This window comes from Phacochoerus africanus, chromosome 10, assembly GCF_016906955.1.
Source record: "Phacochoerus africanus isolate WHEZ1 chromosome 10, ROS_Pafr_v1, whole genome shotgun sequence".
Taxonomy (NCBI): domain Eukaryota; kingdom Metazoa; phylum Chordata; class Mammalia; order Artiodactyla; family Suidae; genus Phacochoerus; species Phacochoerus africanus.
In genome coordinates this window covers 12,598,782-12,614,457 of record NC_062553.1, presented here as the reverse complement: position 1 = coordinate 12,614,457, position 15,676 = coordinate 12,598,782, and the positions used below count along the sequence as shown (strand labels likewise).

The 15,676-nt window shown below is 46.0% G+C and overlaps 1 protein-coding gene across 1 annotated transcript in view; it reads left to right on the top strand.

Moving 5' to 3' along the window:
* FAM184B (family with sequence similarity 184 member B) overlaps window positions 1-15,676 on the top strand; it is a 105,026-nt gene that overhangs the window by 56,820 nt on the left and 32,530 nt on the right. Inside the window, 2 exon segments of the mRNA XM_047798452.1 lie at window positions 4,773-4,883; window positions 6,981-7,088. Of these exon segments, the coding sequence (XP_047654408.1) occupies window positions 4,773-4,883; window positions 6,981-7,088 (219 nt within the window).

The window sequence follows — 15,676 nt, the reverse complement described above, 5'->3', positions numbered from 1 at the left end:
TTTCCCGGAGCTGTGGGTTGCCCTGGTAACCTGTCAGCCAAGCCGGATTCTGACTGCAGAAATCCCACTTCGGTTTTAATCAGGGGCACGAATCCATTTGGGAAATGAATCATGTAGAAATAAAGCGCATTTCCTCTTGAGTTTTTTTTTTTTTTCCTTTTGAAAGAATTATGGTCATTTCTACAAACTGAAGGTATAGATTATATAAATTAGGCCATGCAGACTAGAGGAAGGTAAGACCTTGAAAAGGTCCCAAATCTGGTGTTCACAGACTCCAATGTGATACCGGTTTCCCCTCTAGAGTTAAGAGCACACTCTTTTTTGGGCCCTTGAGTATAAGTGTACCATGTATCCTGAATGCTACCTGAACCTGAAGAGGCTGCTGCAGGGGATGGGGTGGAGCTGATGCCGAAGGCCCATCTGCCTTCCTTGTCTGCGGATTAGATGATATTACCACTGAATGTTGACTGAGCAGGGTACGTGGCCTATAATTAGCACTCACCCACACGGATTCCTAGGAGAGCCTGGAAAGTTAGTTACTGAGTCCCCACTGAGCTGTGCCACACACTCCATACCTTGTTCGTATCACTTAGAATGCTGGGTGGCAGGTGTCACAAACCCACCCTGGGCCGTTTACGCAAGAAAGGAATCTAGTGGAGGGTCATGAAAAGCTTGCCAGAAAACCAGAGAACGGGGCTTGGGAGCTCCCCAGCCAGCAATGAAGACATCCCTGCTGCCCCCTCTGAGCCCAGACCTGCCCTTTACACAGCTGCCACCACCAGCCCTGGGCCCTGGACATTGCCTGCAGAACTGCACTGCCCAGTACTTAATTAATTCCAAGTAAGTAATATTTTAAATGCAGCCCCTCAGTGGAACTAGCCACATTCCAAGGCTCAATAGCCATCTGTGGCTAGAGGCTACCAGACTGGATAGCACAGTGCCAAGGGATTTCTTTCTGTTTGTTTGGGTTTTTTTGCTTTTTAGGGCCAACCTGCCTATATGGAAGTTCCCAGGCTAGGGGTAGAATCAGAGATACAGCTGCCGGCCTACACCACAGCCACAGCAGCGTGAGATCTGAGCTGTGTCTGTGACCTACACCACCTCTCACCAGCAACGCTGGATCCTTAACCTGCTGAGTGAGGCCAGGGATTGAAGCTGCATCCTCTTGGTTACTAGTCAGATTTGTTTCCCCGGCACCATGACGGGAATTTTCCTTTCTCTGCTTTTTTTTTATTTTAATGATTTTTATTCTTTCCATTATGGTTGGTTTAGTGTTCTGTCAGTTTCTGCTGTACAGCAAAATGACCCAGTCTCTCTCTCTCTCACACTCACACACACACTATTCTTTTTCTCACATTATCCTCCATCATGTTCCATCACAAATGACTAGATGTAATTCCCTGTGCTATACAGCATAATCTCATTGCTCATCCACTTTAAATGTAATAGTTTGCATCTATATAATCCCATACTCCCAGTCCATCCCACTCCCTCCCCCTGCCTCATGTTCTCCAAGTCCATGAGTTTCTTTTCTGTGGAAAGGTTCATTTGTGTCATATATTAGATTCTAGATATAAGTGATATCATATGGTATTTGTCTTTCTCTTTCTGATTTACTTCATTCAGTATGACGATCTCTAGTTCCATCCATGTTGCTGCAAATGGCATTATTTTGTTCTTTTTTATGGCTGAGTAATATTCCATTGTGTGTGTATACCGCATATTCCTAATCCATTCAGCTGTCTATGGACATTTAGGTTGTTTCCATGTTTTGCCTTTCTCTACTCTTTATGTTCATGATTTTCTTTAAATTCTTGAACATGTTTATAATTGCTCTCAACATTCTGTCATTTTACTTCTGGTTTTTCGCCTGGCTATAAATTGCATTTTCTGCTTCTTTGCGTATTTAGTAATTTTTGATTGAATCTTGGACATTAGGAATGTTAACTTGTTGAAGGTCTGGATTTTGTTATTTTTTTAATGAGTACTGAATTTTGTCTTGGCAAGCAGTTCAATTACTTGTGAATCAGCTTCATCTTTTCCAGACATTTTTTTATTGTGATTAAATATACATAACATAAAAGTTATCATTTTCCAAACTTTTTTTTTTTCAAGTTTCCATAATATTTTTTAAAATTAAAATTATTAAAGGACAACTGATTTATAGTGCTGTGCCAGACATTTTTAGTTTTATTTATATATTTATTTTAATTTTTTATTTTTATGATTTTTATTTTTTCTATTATAGCTGATTTGCAGTGTTGTGCCAATTTCTACTGTACAGACTTTTTTTTTTTGTCTTTTTGCTATTTCTTGGGCCGCTCCCAAGGCATATGCAGGTTCCCAGGCTAGGGGTCGAATCGGAGCTGTAGCCGCCGGCCTACGCCAGAGCCACAGCAACGTGGGATCCAAGCTGCGTCTATGACCTACACCACAGCTCACGGCAACGCCGGATCGTTAACCCACTGAGCAAGGGCAGGGATCAAACCCGCAACCTCATGTTTCCTAGTCGGATTCGTTAACCACTGCGCCACGACGGGAACTCCCGGACTTATTTTTAAACTTTGTTAGGATGCCAGTTTAGCCCTACTGTTGAAGCGTGTGGCCCTTCCTAGGGTCTCACGTCCCAAATATTGATTAGTATTGGTGTTAGTATTATTTATTGCTAACGGTAAGTGACATTTTAAGCTTTGTACTGGTGTACTCTTTCAGCTGCATCATGAACTTTAAATAAGTACCAAATAAAAATTTTTCTTCTTGAGTAAAGTTAACATGTTTTCCTTTAAAATGCCAGCTGAAATCTCTGCTTGGTAATTTTCTGTGCTTGCTCATCTGTTGTTTTCATCACAGTATCTCCTTCACATATCTTTTTTAAAAAAATTTAATTTTTAAAAAATGTTTTGCTTTTTAGGGCCCCACTCGCAGCATATGGAGGTTCCCAGGCTAGGGGCTGAATCAGAGCTACAGCAACGCCAGATCCTTAATCCACTGAGCGAGGCCAGGGATGGAACCCACAACCGCATGGTTCCTAGTCGGATTCGTTTCTGCTGCGCCACAATGGAAACTTCCATATATCTTTTCTTAAATTGCTAGCAATTGTGGACAGTCTAGACAAGAAAGCAGAAAATGGGTGGGAGTCCTGCTTTTGTCTCTTACCAGCCATTGGATTTACTCCATGTGAAATGGATGCAATAAAGCCTTTTTCCCCAAGAACTATGAGAGTTTAATGAGAACAGAACCTATGAAAGAACTTGTGAATCCTGTAAATTAATGGCCCGTGGAACCCTCTTCCAGGTACAGAATGCAGCAATTTATACATTGGAAAGCATCCGTCTCCTTCTTTTCCTTATGCTCTTGTCTTCGTAGTTGTTTTTTTGGGGGCGGGGGGGGGGGTGGGTCGCTTTCTCTCTACCAGGTTTAGGAAGAGAATGTTAAGCCTCCTATTGAAATCCTCAAGGTCACTTTGGAATGAGCTGGACGTGGGCATGCTTCCTTTTAATCTGTGTTCTCCAGGTGACCCAGAACTGTTTGTTTTCTGACAGTAAACCACACTGTTCTGCACCCAAAATGCAGCTTTCTAATACCAAAAATTGCTGCTGAAATCAGTTATTTCCATGTGTGGGGAAATTTTTTTCCCTTTAGGTCCATTTGTCAAGGCAACAGCTGAAGCCGTGATTGATTATATGTACCCTGGGAAATTAGACTGTGTAAAATTAGAAACGGTAGGCATCTGTAAGAATAGCACTACTTGGAGTTCCTGTCGTGGCTCAGTGGTTAACGAATCCGACTAGGAACCATGAGGTTGTGGGTTTGATCCCTGGCCTTGCTCAGTGGGTTAAGGATCTGGCATTGCCGTGAGCTGTGGTGTAGGTCGCAGACACGGCTCAGATCCTGCGTTGCTGTGGCTCTAGCAGCTGTAGCTCCAATTCGACCCCTAGCCTGGGAATCTCCATATGCCTCGGGAGCGGCCCAAGAAATGGCAAAAAGACAAAAAAAAAAAAAAATAGCACTACTTGTCATTTCTTAATCCCTTACTGTGTGCCTAGAACTGTAAGCATGTAAGTAATGCATTAAGTCACAGAGAGGTTAGGAAATGTGCTCAAAATCGCCCAGCTAAAATGCAGCTGCACCACTCACATAGGCTGCAGAATGCTCCTTTATCTGTGTCTGCTTTGTGCTGTGAGGCTGTCGGAAGGGGCTGTGGCAGAAGCAGCCCTGTGACCCCTGTCATTTTCAGTAAAGAGGCTGTTAAGACCAAAGAGGAAATTTCATTCTGCTTTTGACATTTCTCTGCATCGGAGGATGTCATTTGCTTTTTGATTTGTGGAACTTTTTTGCTGTTTAGGGCCACACACATGGGATATGGGAGTTCCCAGGCTAGGGGTTGAATCGGAGCTACAGCTGCCAACCTACACCACGGCTTACAGCAACGCCAGATCCTTAACCCACTGAGAGAGGCCAGGCATCCATCGAACCTGCATCCTCATGAATCCTAGTCGGGTTTGTTAACCACTGAGCCACGAAGGGAGCTCCACATTCTCTTTTCTTATTTTACAAAACTTAAAGCCAGGGGTTTATCCTGCCTCCCCAGTATATATTAGACTTCGTGGTGTGGATTTAGCGCTTGTCTTCTTTGAACTTTTTCATGTATTTCCAGTGTATGGTTTTTTTTTTAGTAGGTTATGACTCTTACGCCTTTGGGAATAAGGCAGTGTGTGTCCTGTCCATGTTTTCATGGCTCGTGTGGTTTAACTTTTCTAATCATCATTTAGGAAGTAGAAGCACAGTTGGAGGAAGTGAAGAAGAAATCAGAAAGTGAAATAAAGCACCTTGAAGAGGAAAAAACCGCCCTGAGTGTAAAGCTCCAGAATTCGCTGCTTGAGGTAAGTGCTGACTAAACACTGTGCTTGGGAGTGATGGTTCTGGGCTCCAGGAGTTTCTGATTAACTGAGATGCCAGGAATCTCGGGAAACTGCTCTGATCCACTTCCCTTTAGCATCCTTGGAAGGAAGAAGAAGACTTCAGCCTGACAGGAAGGCTGTGTCTGAGGCATAAACTCAGCTGTGAGTAACAGAGAGCCGGAGTTATAGACACTTAACAAAGAGGCACTTAATGTCGCACATAAGAGAGGGAGGCAGGAGGCTGCTGGTATTGATTCTGTGGCTAAATGATGTTGGGCCTGGGAAACATGCAGTCCTCTTGGTCCTGCCTTCTCCTCCCCACTCGCTCTCCCCATCGCCCCATGTTATCAGTTTTGTGGACGTTAGACACTTTTCACTTTGTGGACTCTTTTCCTTTATCAAAAAAGATTTTTTCAATTGTATTTTATGACCGCGATTGGCATAAAGATGAATACAGCCAGGCTGCACCTTCTGACTTTAAAAGAAATGTAAACAGTTTCATGGCCTCTAAAAGTATCCTAGGCTCCTGGCACTGCCTGGGGAAAGTCAGCTCAGATTCCTCCAGGCTGTGACAATGGCTGTCACTGCTCCAGTTGTCATGTCCAGATATAAAGCAGGAAACAAGGAGGGGCAGTGATGACCAGGCCTGACCACTTTATGAGGAAAATAAGCTGACCCCTACTCCCTTTGGTAATAATCTGTGCCCACATGGCCAGCCTGGGAAAGCAGGGATTTAGCCACCAGGCCTCCATAGTCGAGGCAGGCAAGGAGAATGGGGTAGGGAGTGGGTGTAAAACCACTGAACAATGGGGTTTTCTTCTTGGGCCTACCTCTTCAGACCACCCAGAAACCAGGGTCAAAGTTTAAAAGAGCTGTGGACAGTGTTATTGAGGAGAAGCTCTTGCCCCGATGGACTCCTATTCATCCTTCAATGCCCTTAAGCTCGCACTGGACTCCCCTAGGCAGAGTTTATTGCTATAAATTCTCTGCGGCAGTTCCTATCTCCTAAGTTGTTAAGAGCCTTAAAAGAGTTAATACTATAGAGTGCTTAGGTCTGTGCCTGGCACTGAGCAAACACACCATTAATGGTACTCTTATTATAATGTACATATAGTTCCCGAGTTGTCAGTGTGTATCTGGCTCCTCCACTGGCTGCCAGCTCCTTAACGGTGGGACCATATTTTATTATCTTATGTTGCTGTCACTCTCTCTCTCCCTTCTCCTCTCCTCAGACCTAGCATGGTGCCTAAGGAGCGTTGGTTTTAGCAACATCGGAGTTTCCCTTATGATTATTGGCCTCATTCTTCTCAAAGTCCAGAGCAGGGAAACCAGTTAATTGAGTCTCCACAATTAGTTGGTTACTTATAATCAGCACCATGAAGGCTTTACAATTTAATGGCACCTTCTAGCCATTCTTCTCTCGTATTATCTACATAATTCTTAAATATTGTTCCTTTTCTTTACCAACTAACTTTGTAAAAGAGAAATAGGGTATCCTTCCAGGAATGGTGTGAAAACCAAAGCAGACCATGCTCCAGCTCTGCTGTAGACATATAGGTGGACATGAATAATTTAAAGGGCAGGTGGAATATTGTAAACCTGCCAGGCTTATCTTCTTCTGGAAATACTGAGCAATTAGCTAATTAGAAATGGCCTCTCTGCAGTTCCCACTGTGGCTCAGCAGTAACGAACCTGACTCATATCCATGAGGATACAGGTTTAATCCCTGGCCTCACTCAATGGGTTAAAGATTTGGCATTGCTGTGAGCTGTGGTGTAGGTCGCAGACATAGCTCAGATCCCATGTTGCTGTGGCTGTGGTGTAGGCCAGCAGCTGTGGCTCTGATTTGACCCCTAGCCTGGGAACCTCTATTTGCCATAGGTGTGGCCCTGAAAAAGCCAAGAAATAAAATAAAATAAAGATAAAGAAATGGCCTCTCTGGAGGCATGTCTGGAATTTATCTAGTGGGTACTGTCCCCTGCACTGCTTGACCCAGAGGAATGGGTTCCCAGGTAAATGACCACAGCCAGGAAATAGGAGCTTGTTTCCTTGTTGAGTGCCGCTTGACTTCTGTTTTAGGTTTTACGGCTGGAAGAATTTATCCAACAGAATAAGGTACATCCGCCAAGAGGTGATGAAAGGCCCCAGGAATTGGACCATCAGCAGTGCAGCATTTTAGAGACCCAGGTAACCTCTGGCTTTTTCTGCTTTTATTAAGGATAGTTTTCTTCCCCTTTTCAGCACTTTGGTGTCCCCAGTGACATATGCTGGCATTAACGGGCCCTTTTATTTCCCCCCTTGGAGCTGCCAAAATGCCTGAAAGAAATCCTTACAAAATCAATCTGCAAAAACCACAAGGAAAATCATTCTGAGCACTCATCCACGTAGTTTGAAAAAGAACAAGGCACAACAGCTGACTCTTCTCTCCCTCTCTGAGAGCAGCCTGGCCTGCAGATGAAGGGCCTGGATGAGAGTGGGGTCTTTGCTTCTGCCCAGCATGAAGCATGACAGTGATCATAAGGTCCCCTTGCTGCCTCCCTCTGTATCTGCATCTGTGGTATCAGTTACTCTCATACTAACCCTCCCACGAAATGCTGCCTTTTTAGGGGCGATTTTCTAGGGCAGGAACTAGCCCCTGTTTTTCTCTCTGTTGGGCTCGTGCTAGGCTGTATTATTTTTCTAGGGTTGCCAGAATGATGACCCCGTATGTGGGATTTAAACCAGAGATATATATTGTCTTATGGTTTTGGAGGCTGGAAGTCCACAATCCAAGTGTTGGCAGGGTTGGTTCCTTCTGGTGGATCTGAGATAGAGTCTGATCCGTGTCTTTCTCCAGCTTCGGGGGTTGGTGGCAGTCCTTGATGTTTCTCGACTTGTCATCGTATCACTCCAGTCCCTGCCTCTGTCCTCATGTGGCCTCCTTCACGGCGTGTCTCCGGGTCTGCACATGGCCTCTTTTAAGGACACCAGTCATTGGATTTAGGGCTCACCCTAGTCTAGTATGACCTCCTCTCAACTGATTATATCAGCAAAAGCCCAATTTCCAAATAAGGTCACAAGCCTAGGTCCTGGGGGTTAGGACGTCAGCATCTCTTCTCTGGGGCACAGTTTAACCCCAGACAAAACACAATTTAACACGTTCGGTTAACATTCATTGCATGATGTCAGAAACGGAAATAACTCCCGTGCAGGTGATGTTTGAGCACCCTGGCTTGACTCCCATTTCAGCTTCTCTCTTAATCCTCACAGCTGGAGCCATCAAAAATCCGCAACCTTGGAGTTCCCGTCATGGCGCAGTGGTTAACGAATCAGACTAGGAACCATGAGGTTGCGGGTTTGGTCCCTGCCCTTGCTCAGTGGGTTAAAGATCCAGCATTGCCGTGAGCTGTGGTGTAGGTCGCAGACGTGGCTCGGATCTGGCGTTGCTGTGGCTCTGGCGTAGGCCAGTGGCTACAACTCCGATTCGACCCCTAGCCTGGGAACCTCCATATGCTGCGAGAGTGGTTCTAGAAAAGACCAAAAAAAAAAAAACCCTGCAACCTAAGTTTTATTTATTTTATTGCTGCTACAGATTTTCAGTCCACTTCAGCATCCAGGTGGAAAAACACTACATATGTGGGTCCAAACCTCAGTTTTATCCTCATCCCTTCATCCCTCTTACCCACCCATTTCCAAGTGCTTGTGTGTCTTCAGAAACTGCAGTTTCTCTCCGTTGACTCCGGGCCTCCAAGCCTTGGGCCCCAATCTCGCCAAAATCCCCATTGGGATGGCCCCTACTTAACCTTAACCATGTATTCACCAGGATAGAAATGAGTCAAAAATCTAGTGGCTATAGATTTAAATAATAATTAACGTTTGTATGGGACCTGTATGCACCATTTCCATCTGTGACTTCATTGGAGTTTGTACCACCCTGTAACACACTCATTTTACAGAGGAGGGAAGAGAAGGACAGAGCAGTTGGTGCCTTTCCATGGTCACAGGCAGATCAGTGGCCGAGCCAGGGTGGAGTGACTGGGGCTGTGGCTCTCATCCCTGACTCTTCCTGTAAGAGTATCAGCACATGTCCGGGATGACTTCCAGATAAAACAGGATGTAATTGTGTGTCTTGGGGTTAAGAGGAGTGATCAGGACTCCCTGCATTTCCTCCTCTGACACCCAGGCTTGGGGTGGGGTGGGTGGGGGAACACTTGAGCCGCTTCGTTTGCCCCTGAATAAGCCTGGAGGAGAAATAAAAGAGCACAGGCTGGACCTTCCTGCTCTTGAGGCCATTGTGTCCTTTAGGACAACGTCTGCCTGCAACACAAGCAGGTGTTGTCATTCTCCCCAGTTTCTCGAGAACCAGCTTCGGGAGCCCGTGTTCTAGTGGAAGACCTCCTGTCCCCAGGGACAGCTGAACTCCCCACCAGCACCCTTTGGGACTTCCCAGAAGGATTCCTCCCAGATATTCACATATTTCTTGGCTCCTCAAAGTGACTGTGGTAGGGAGATGGGACAGACTTGACTGGGATCCTGTGAGATGAGATTCTGTTTAAAATAAGGTTGAGGAGTTCTCATTGTGGCTCAGCAGTAATGAACTTGACCGGTATCCATGGGACGTGAGTTTGATCCCTGGCCTCGCTCAGTGGGTTAAGGACATGGCGTTGCCATGAGCTGTAGTGTAGGTTGCAGGCTCGGCTCGGATCTGGTGTTGCTGTGGCTGCGGCATAGCTCTGGTTAAACCTCTAGCCTGGAAACTCCCATATGTCAGGGGTACAGCCCTAAAAAGACAAAAAATAAAATAAAATAAGGTTGATCAGCTAGAGAGTAAATGCTAATGAGGCTCTGGAGGACTGCATAGCAGGCTGTGTTTTCAGGAGGGAACATGCACACACAGAGGTTCTGGGTATGTTCCAGGACTGATAAACAAGAGCCAGAGCTGTCACTGCAGCTCAGGGTTACTCAGCCGCGGCACTTGACTTTGGGGCTGGGTAATTCTTTGTGCTGGGGCAGTCCTGTGTGTTGTATGATGTTTAGTAGCACGGCTGGCCTCTTCCCACCAAATGCCAGTAGCACCTGCCCGATCAAAATCTCTCAGTCAAAAATGTCTCCAGACATTGGCAGATGTCTCCTTGGGTTCTCATGGGTTGAGAAGCACTGCTGCAGCTAAAAAGGCAAGTCCTGGAGAAGTTCAAATACAAGTGCCCGTTGAAAACTACAGGTTGGTTCACCATGAAACTCAGCTCTTACTCCACCCTCCTTGGTCTAGAATATGGTCTCTTCAAGAGCTCGGTTCCAGAGAGAAGGACAGATGCCTCTTGTATAAAGTTGCAGGAAGAACCTTGATAAGCATCAGTTCCACTTGATTCAATTCAACATGCCCGTCATTCACTCATTCCACAGTCATCTCTGAGAAACCTGGGACATGCCAGCCTCTGAGCTAGATGCTAGACGGGAGACAGACGTATAAACAAATAGCTTTAAGAGGATGTGGACATTTGAAAATACAATTAGACATCTGATGCTGTGTTTTCTATTAGGCAACTATTGTGCACTTTGTGGGTATAGTTTATTCTTTTAAATTAAGTTTTCTTGGAGTTCTCTTGTGGTACAGGGGACTAAGGACCCAGGATTGTCACTAAAGTGGCTTGGGTTGCTGCTGTGGCGCGGGTTTGATCTCTGGCCTGGAAGCTTGCACATGCTGCAGGTGTGGCCAAAGAAATTGTTTTCTTTTCCAAAAGATAACCCACCTACAAGGCACAGAATTCAAAAGATATATTAAGGTATACCCCCCCAGTTCCCTGTATGTTCTATTTTGTTTTACCTCTTCTTGTGTCCCCTTTCATACCCTGCAAAGCAGGCATCATTATGTATATATTTTTGTCCCACAAATGAGAGCATTCTTTCCTGTACTCTGCTTTTTTTCTAAATTAAATTCTTAGAGCTTGGAGATCGTAACACACAGACACCGTTTCATATTAACTTCATTTTTTTTTTAAGAGCAGCTGTCTAGTGTTCCCTTTAACAAAAAAACCATAATACATGTAACTTTTTCCTTTTATTATTATTATTTCTTTTTTGCTTTTTTTTAGGGCTGCAGATGCGGCATATGGAAGTTTGAAGGCTAGGGGTCAAATCAGAGCTGCAGCTGCCAGCCTATGCCACAGCCACAGCAACGCCAGATCCTTAACCCACTGAGCGAGGCCAGGGGATTGAACCTGAATCCTCATGGATACTACTCGGGTTTGTTTCCACTGAGCCACAATGGGAACTCCTAACTTTTCCCTTATGATGCATTTTAGGTTGTTTCTAATTTTTTGCTATAGATAATACTTAAATGCATGGATATAGTGTAGCATAGTGGTTAGTCAAGCTCTCTCTTGAACCAGACGCCTGGTTTTTTACTGGCTGGGAAATCTTGGACAAATGAGCTAAAGTCTCTTTGCTTGAGCGTTCTCATCTGTAAAATGGGTATATGATGGCATCTACCTCTCAGGGGTTTTATGAGGACTTAAAGAATTAATATAGAGAGAGTGTTGGAAACAGCATCTAGCCCATGTAATGCTCAGTAGGCACTATCTCTTACTGTCCTAGGAGCCGCTGGGTCTGGCGATATGTGTGACTTTAGCTTGGGTAGATTTGCGACATTACCTTCCCTTGAGGTTGTCTGTGTACAGCTTCGCCAACACAGAGGGTTACAAAACTTTCTGAACTTGGCACGTCAGAAAAAATGTATAATGTAGTTCAGATATTTTTGGCAAGCCAACTCTGTACCAGCCAAGGGAGGTGAAGCTTTGCCGAGGCCCTGGAGGTACAGAGCCCAGGCTTTTTGGATGGTGTGTGAGCAGCACACTGCAGTGTGGGTGTTGCAGGAGGGGGGACCCCTTTCCAGGGCCTGAGCATGGGCTCTTGTCTGACACTGGGAAATGAATTGTCCGAGGAGATACACGTGTTGACCAAGCAAAAGACTTTATTGGGAAGGGCACCCCCCACTGCTGCATGGAGAGCAGCAGGGTAAGGGAGCCCAGAAGAGCTGCTCCGCCACGGGGTTCCCAACCTCAGGTTTTATGGTCATGGGGTTAGTTTCTGGGTCGTCTCTGACCAGTTGTCTTGCTCGGCCCACATTTGGTCTGATTCAGGATCCTTGGGCGTCTCCCAGCCCAGGTGGATTCCGGCGCTAAGGATGCTGGGAGGGCGGTTGTCTCCTCCCTCCCATTGGCCCCTCCCAGATCCTCCCAGTTGGTCTTCAGGGCAGCACCCTGCACCTGATCAGGGCCTCCTGCTGGCAGACAACTCATGCCACTGGTGCCTGGCCAATGAGGGCAGTTTCAGTCAATGGTCCCCTAACATAGGGGTCCCTGTAACTGCGTGGGACATGACGAAAGGCCCTTAGCTGTTCTGCCGGAGCATTTCAGTGAGTCAAGAGCGAAAGAAAGAAACAGTAGGCCCGACTGCGAGCAGGCTTTTCCTTCCACTCCCAGAACGTGCAGGGGGAGGGTGGCCAACCCTGGGTGTGGCTCTGTCCCCACTCAAGACGGCTGGGACTTCGCTGCGCCTTTGTCCCGGTCTCTCCCTGATCCTCGGATTCTCAGTGTCCTTCCTTATTTTCCAGAAGGCCATGTCACTCTAGGTAATTCTAAAGGTAAAGTTTTGTTTGTTTGTTTGTTTTTCTGGAAGATTCTGGGTCACAGTGAACGGGGGGGAAGAGAAGGGGTGAAGTTTTCATAGATCCCCTGCCTGCACCGTCTCCAGAGGAAAAAGGAGAGACGCTTTGTGGTAATTACCCTTCACGTCATTTCATCTAACACGTATGTTGACTGCTGTCGCTACACAAGGCACGGGGCTGGATGCGGGTGAGTGAGGCCCTTGGAGAGCTCATTTCAAATGCAAGAAGTAAACATTCTGACTCCCTCTCTGAGATCGGCTAGCTCATTACTCCTAGTGGCCACCACAGACCACGTTCGGAGAACATAGGGCTTTGCACTGTCCCACAACCATCCTGGGAGGCGAGTGGTATTATCATCCTCGTTTGATTTTGTATTTTATTTCTTTAATTTTATCTTATGATAGTATAACTGGCGTACACTGTTGTGTTGATTTCTGCCGTACAGCAAAGTCATTCAGTTACACATACATGTATGTTTTTTCCTATTCTTTTCCATTATGGTTTATTACAGGATATTGAATATAAGTCCCTGAGCTATTCAGCAGGACCCGTTCTTTATGGCATTTGCTTCTTTTTTTAAGTTTTATTGAAGCATCGTTAATTTACAAGGCTGTGATCATTTCTGCTGTACAACAAAGTGACCCAGTCATTCAGGTACACATACCCATTCTCTCTCAGATTCTGGGTCACAGTGAACGGGGGGCAGAGAAGGGGTGAAGTTTTTGTAGATCACAGATGATCACAGGATACCGGGTAGAGTTCTTTTAGCTACACAGCAGGTCCCCGTTGGCCCGTCGTTCCATACTCATCTTACAGATACAGAATCCGAGACCCAGAGAGCAGCACCAGAGCCAAACTGCGATTCTGTATGCTTCTTGTTAGTAAATTGGTAGTGAATGCCTGCCCTGCACACGCCGAGAGACTTGTAACAAAGGGCAGAAAGCACACAAAGGCACTTCTCAACGCTGTTAAAAGAGTCTCTAAATGTAAGGTGACTTTATAGTATCTCTTACAGTCCCCCGTAATCCTGTCAGCAAACCCCCAGTGCATTAGGTGTTCTATTTTAAGATGGACGTAATACTACCTTTGAAAGATTGTCAAATGAACTTGAGAATGACTTTCGCTCTCTCCTTCCAGGAGACTTCCTGGGCGTGGGTGTTCCTTTAAAATAGAAACAATCCAGAAGCAGTTCGCAGACTGCCTCGAAGATGAAAGATGAAGCCCTAATGGAACATGGGTTTAAAATAACCAGGCGTTTGCTGGGGAGGAGGCTTTGCAGTGGATGGCTGGAGGAGATATTTTTCTCTGCATTGGAGAGAGCCCTGGGCAGAACCTGAGAAATGCCTGGTGGGGAACCCAAGGGTGTGACTCAGGGGCAGTTAACTCAGGATACACCCAGAGTGGCTCAGGGTTGGTCCTGGGAGGAGCTCAATGGGATCCCAAGATCCCAAGCAGACAACCAGCAAAGGGGCCTCTGGAGAGTCTGCTCCATTTGGAATTCAGAGACGGAAGTGTTGGCGGGCTTGCAAGTGCTTTTAGCTCACTGTTCATTTCCACAGTCAAGTCCATTTGTGAAATATTCGGATGATACCCCAGCTCTTATTGAATAACGTTCTTTGACCCCAAACACCGGATACAGAAAGGAGTGGGTGAAGGAGGGGAATGCTTTTGGCATTTATGTGGTCAGCGGGTCCCCTGCTGCTAAACCATTCATTTGTGGAAATCAAGAACTGTATCTTACTTGTCTTTGTCCCTCTAACACCCAGCATCTCCACACGTGGCACGTGTTTCCACCTCCTTGTACATGAATTGACGCATGGCATGGCGTGCAGGAGTGGAATTGAGGTGCCGGGCGGCGTCCTGGTGCTTAGAAGGTTAAGTTAGGAACTGCTTCAGAAATGAGCCTTGGCCAGAGGATGATTTGGAAGAACTCTGGGGTCCTTTGATTTCTTTCCCGGGTGGAAGGGGTCAGGGGAGTCGGGGAAGGGCGCTCGTCTCTGGTGTCGTGGGGGCTGGAACCAAGGGACCAGAAACGGAAAAGATTCCCGAGTTTATCTCCCTGTTGATTTGGGAAACAGCCTTCAGGTCGATTTGAGTGTCTATTTTTGCAGATGTGTCTCAGCAGCACCTTTTTTGTACAACATGGTTTGAACTCACTCCATTAAGGCTCCTCCGCTGGCCACTGGCGAGCATGTCAGCCTAGCACAGCCAAGTGCCAGTGCAGTCACATGGAGTGACAGTCAGATGGGAGTGGGATGACCCAGGAGTCTGGTCCTGTGCCACTGTCCAGTGGCTGTGTGACCTGGGACAAGTCACTGGGCTTCTCTGATCTTAGATCCCCATCTGTAACACGAGGACGGTGGTGTCTTTCCTGCCCACCTCACTGAGTTAGGCACCCGTGAGTTAACGTGTGGAAATGGATGAATGCTGTGTAGCTGGGAGCTGGTGTAGTCAGCCGCGTGCATCATCAGCCTTTTAAAGCATTTTCCATCCTCTCTGTTTCTGGACTTTAGCCCAGGCTGCCTTTAACTATGTCCGCGGTCGATAAGGTGGCTCAGAAATTACATCCTGCACGTTCTCTTTCACGGTCTGCATAGTGGCCCAGAGTACATTTGAGGTTCTTTTTCCTCTCCCTAATAACTGTCTTGAGATCTTTGTCCATAATTCATGTTGCTTGAAGTTCTTTCTCCCTTTTCAGTCTTACCAGTAGTTCGATGTGTTGTTTAAAAAAGCCAGCTTTCAGATGTGTTGATCACACCTAATTTCTAGGTCATTAATTTGCTCTTTTATACCTCTTTCCTTTTACTTACTTTGGGTTTATTATATTATTCTTTTTCTAACTTTTTTTTTTTGTCTTTTTGCCATTTTTTGAGCAGCTTTCATGGCATATGGAATTTCCCAGGCTAGGGGTCGAATTGGAGTTGTAGCTGCCGGCCTACGCCAGAGCCACAGCAATGTGAGATCCGAGCCACGTCTGCAACCTACACCACAGCTCATGGCAACACCAGATCCTTAACCCACTGAGCAAGGCCAGGGATCGAACCCACAACCTCATGGTTCCTAGTTGGATTTGTTAACCACTGAGCCACGATGGGAACTCCTTTTTCTAACTTTTTAAGTGTTCTCTAAT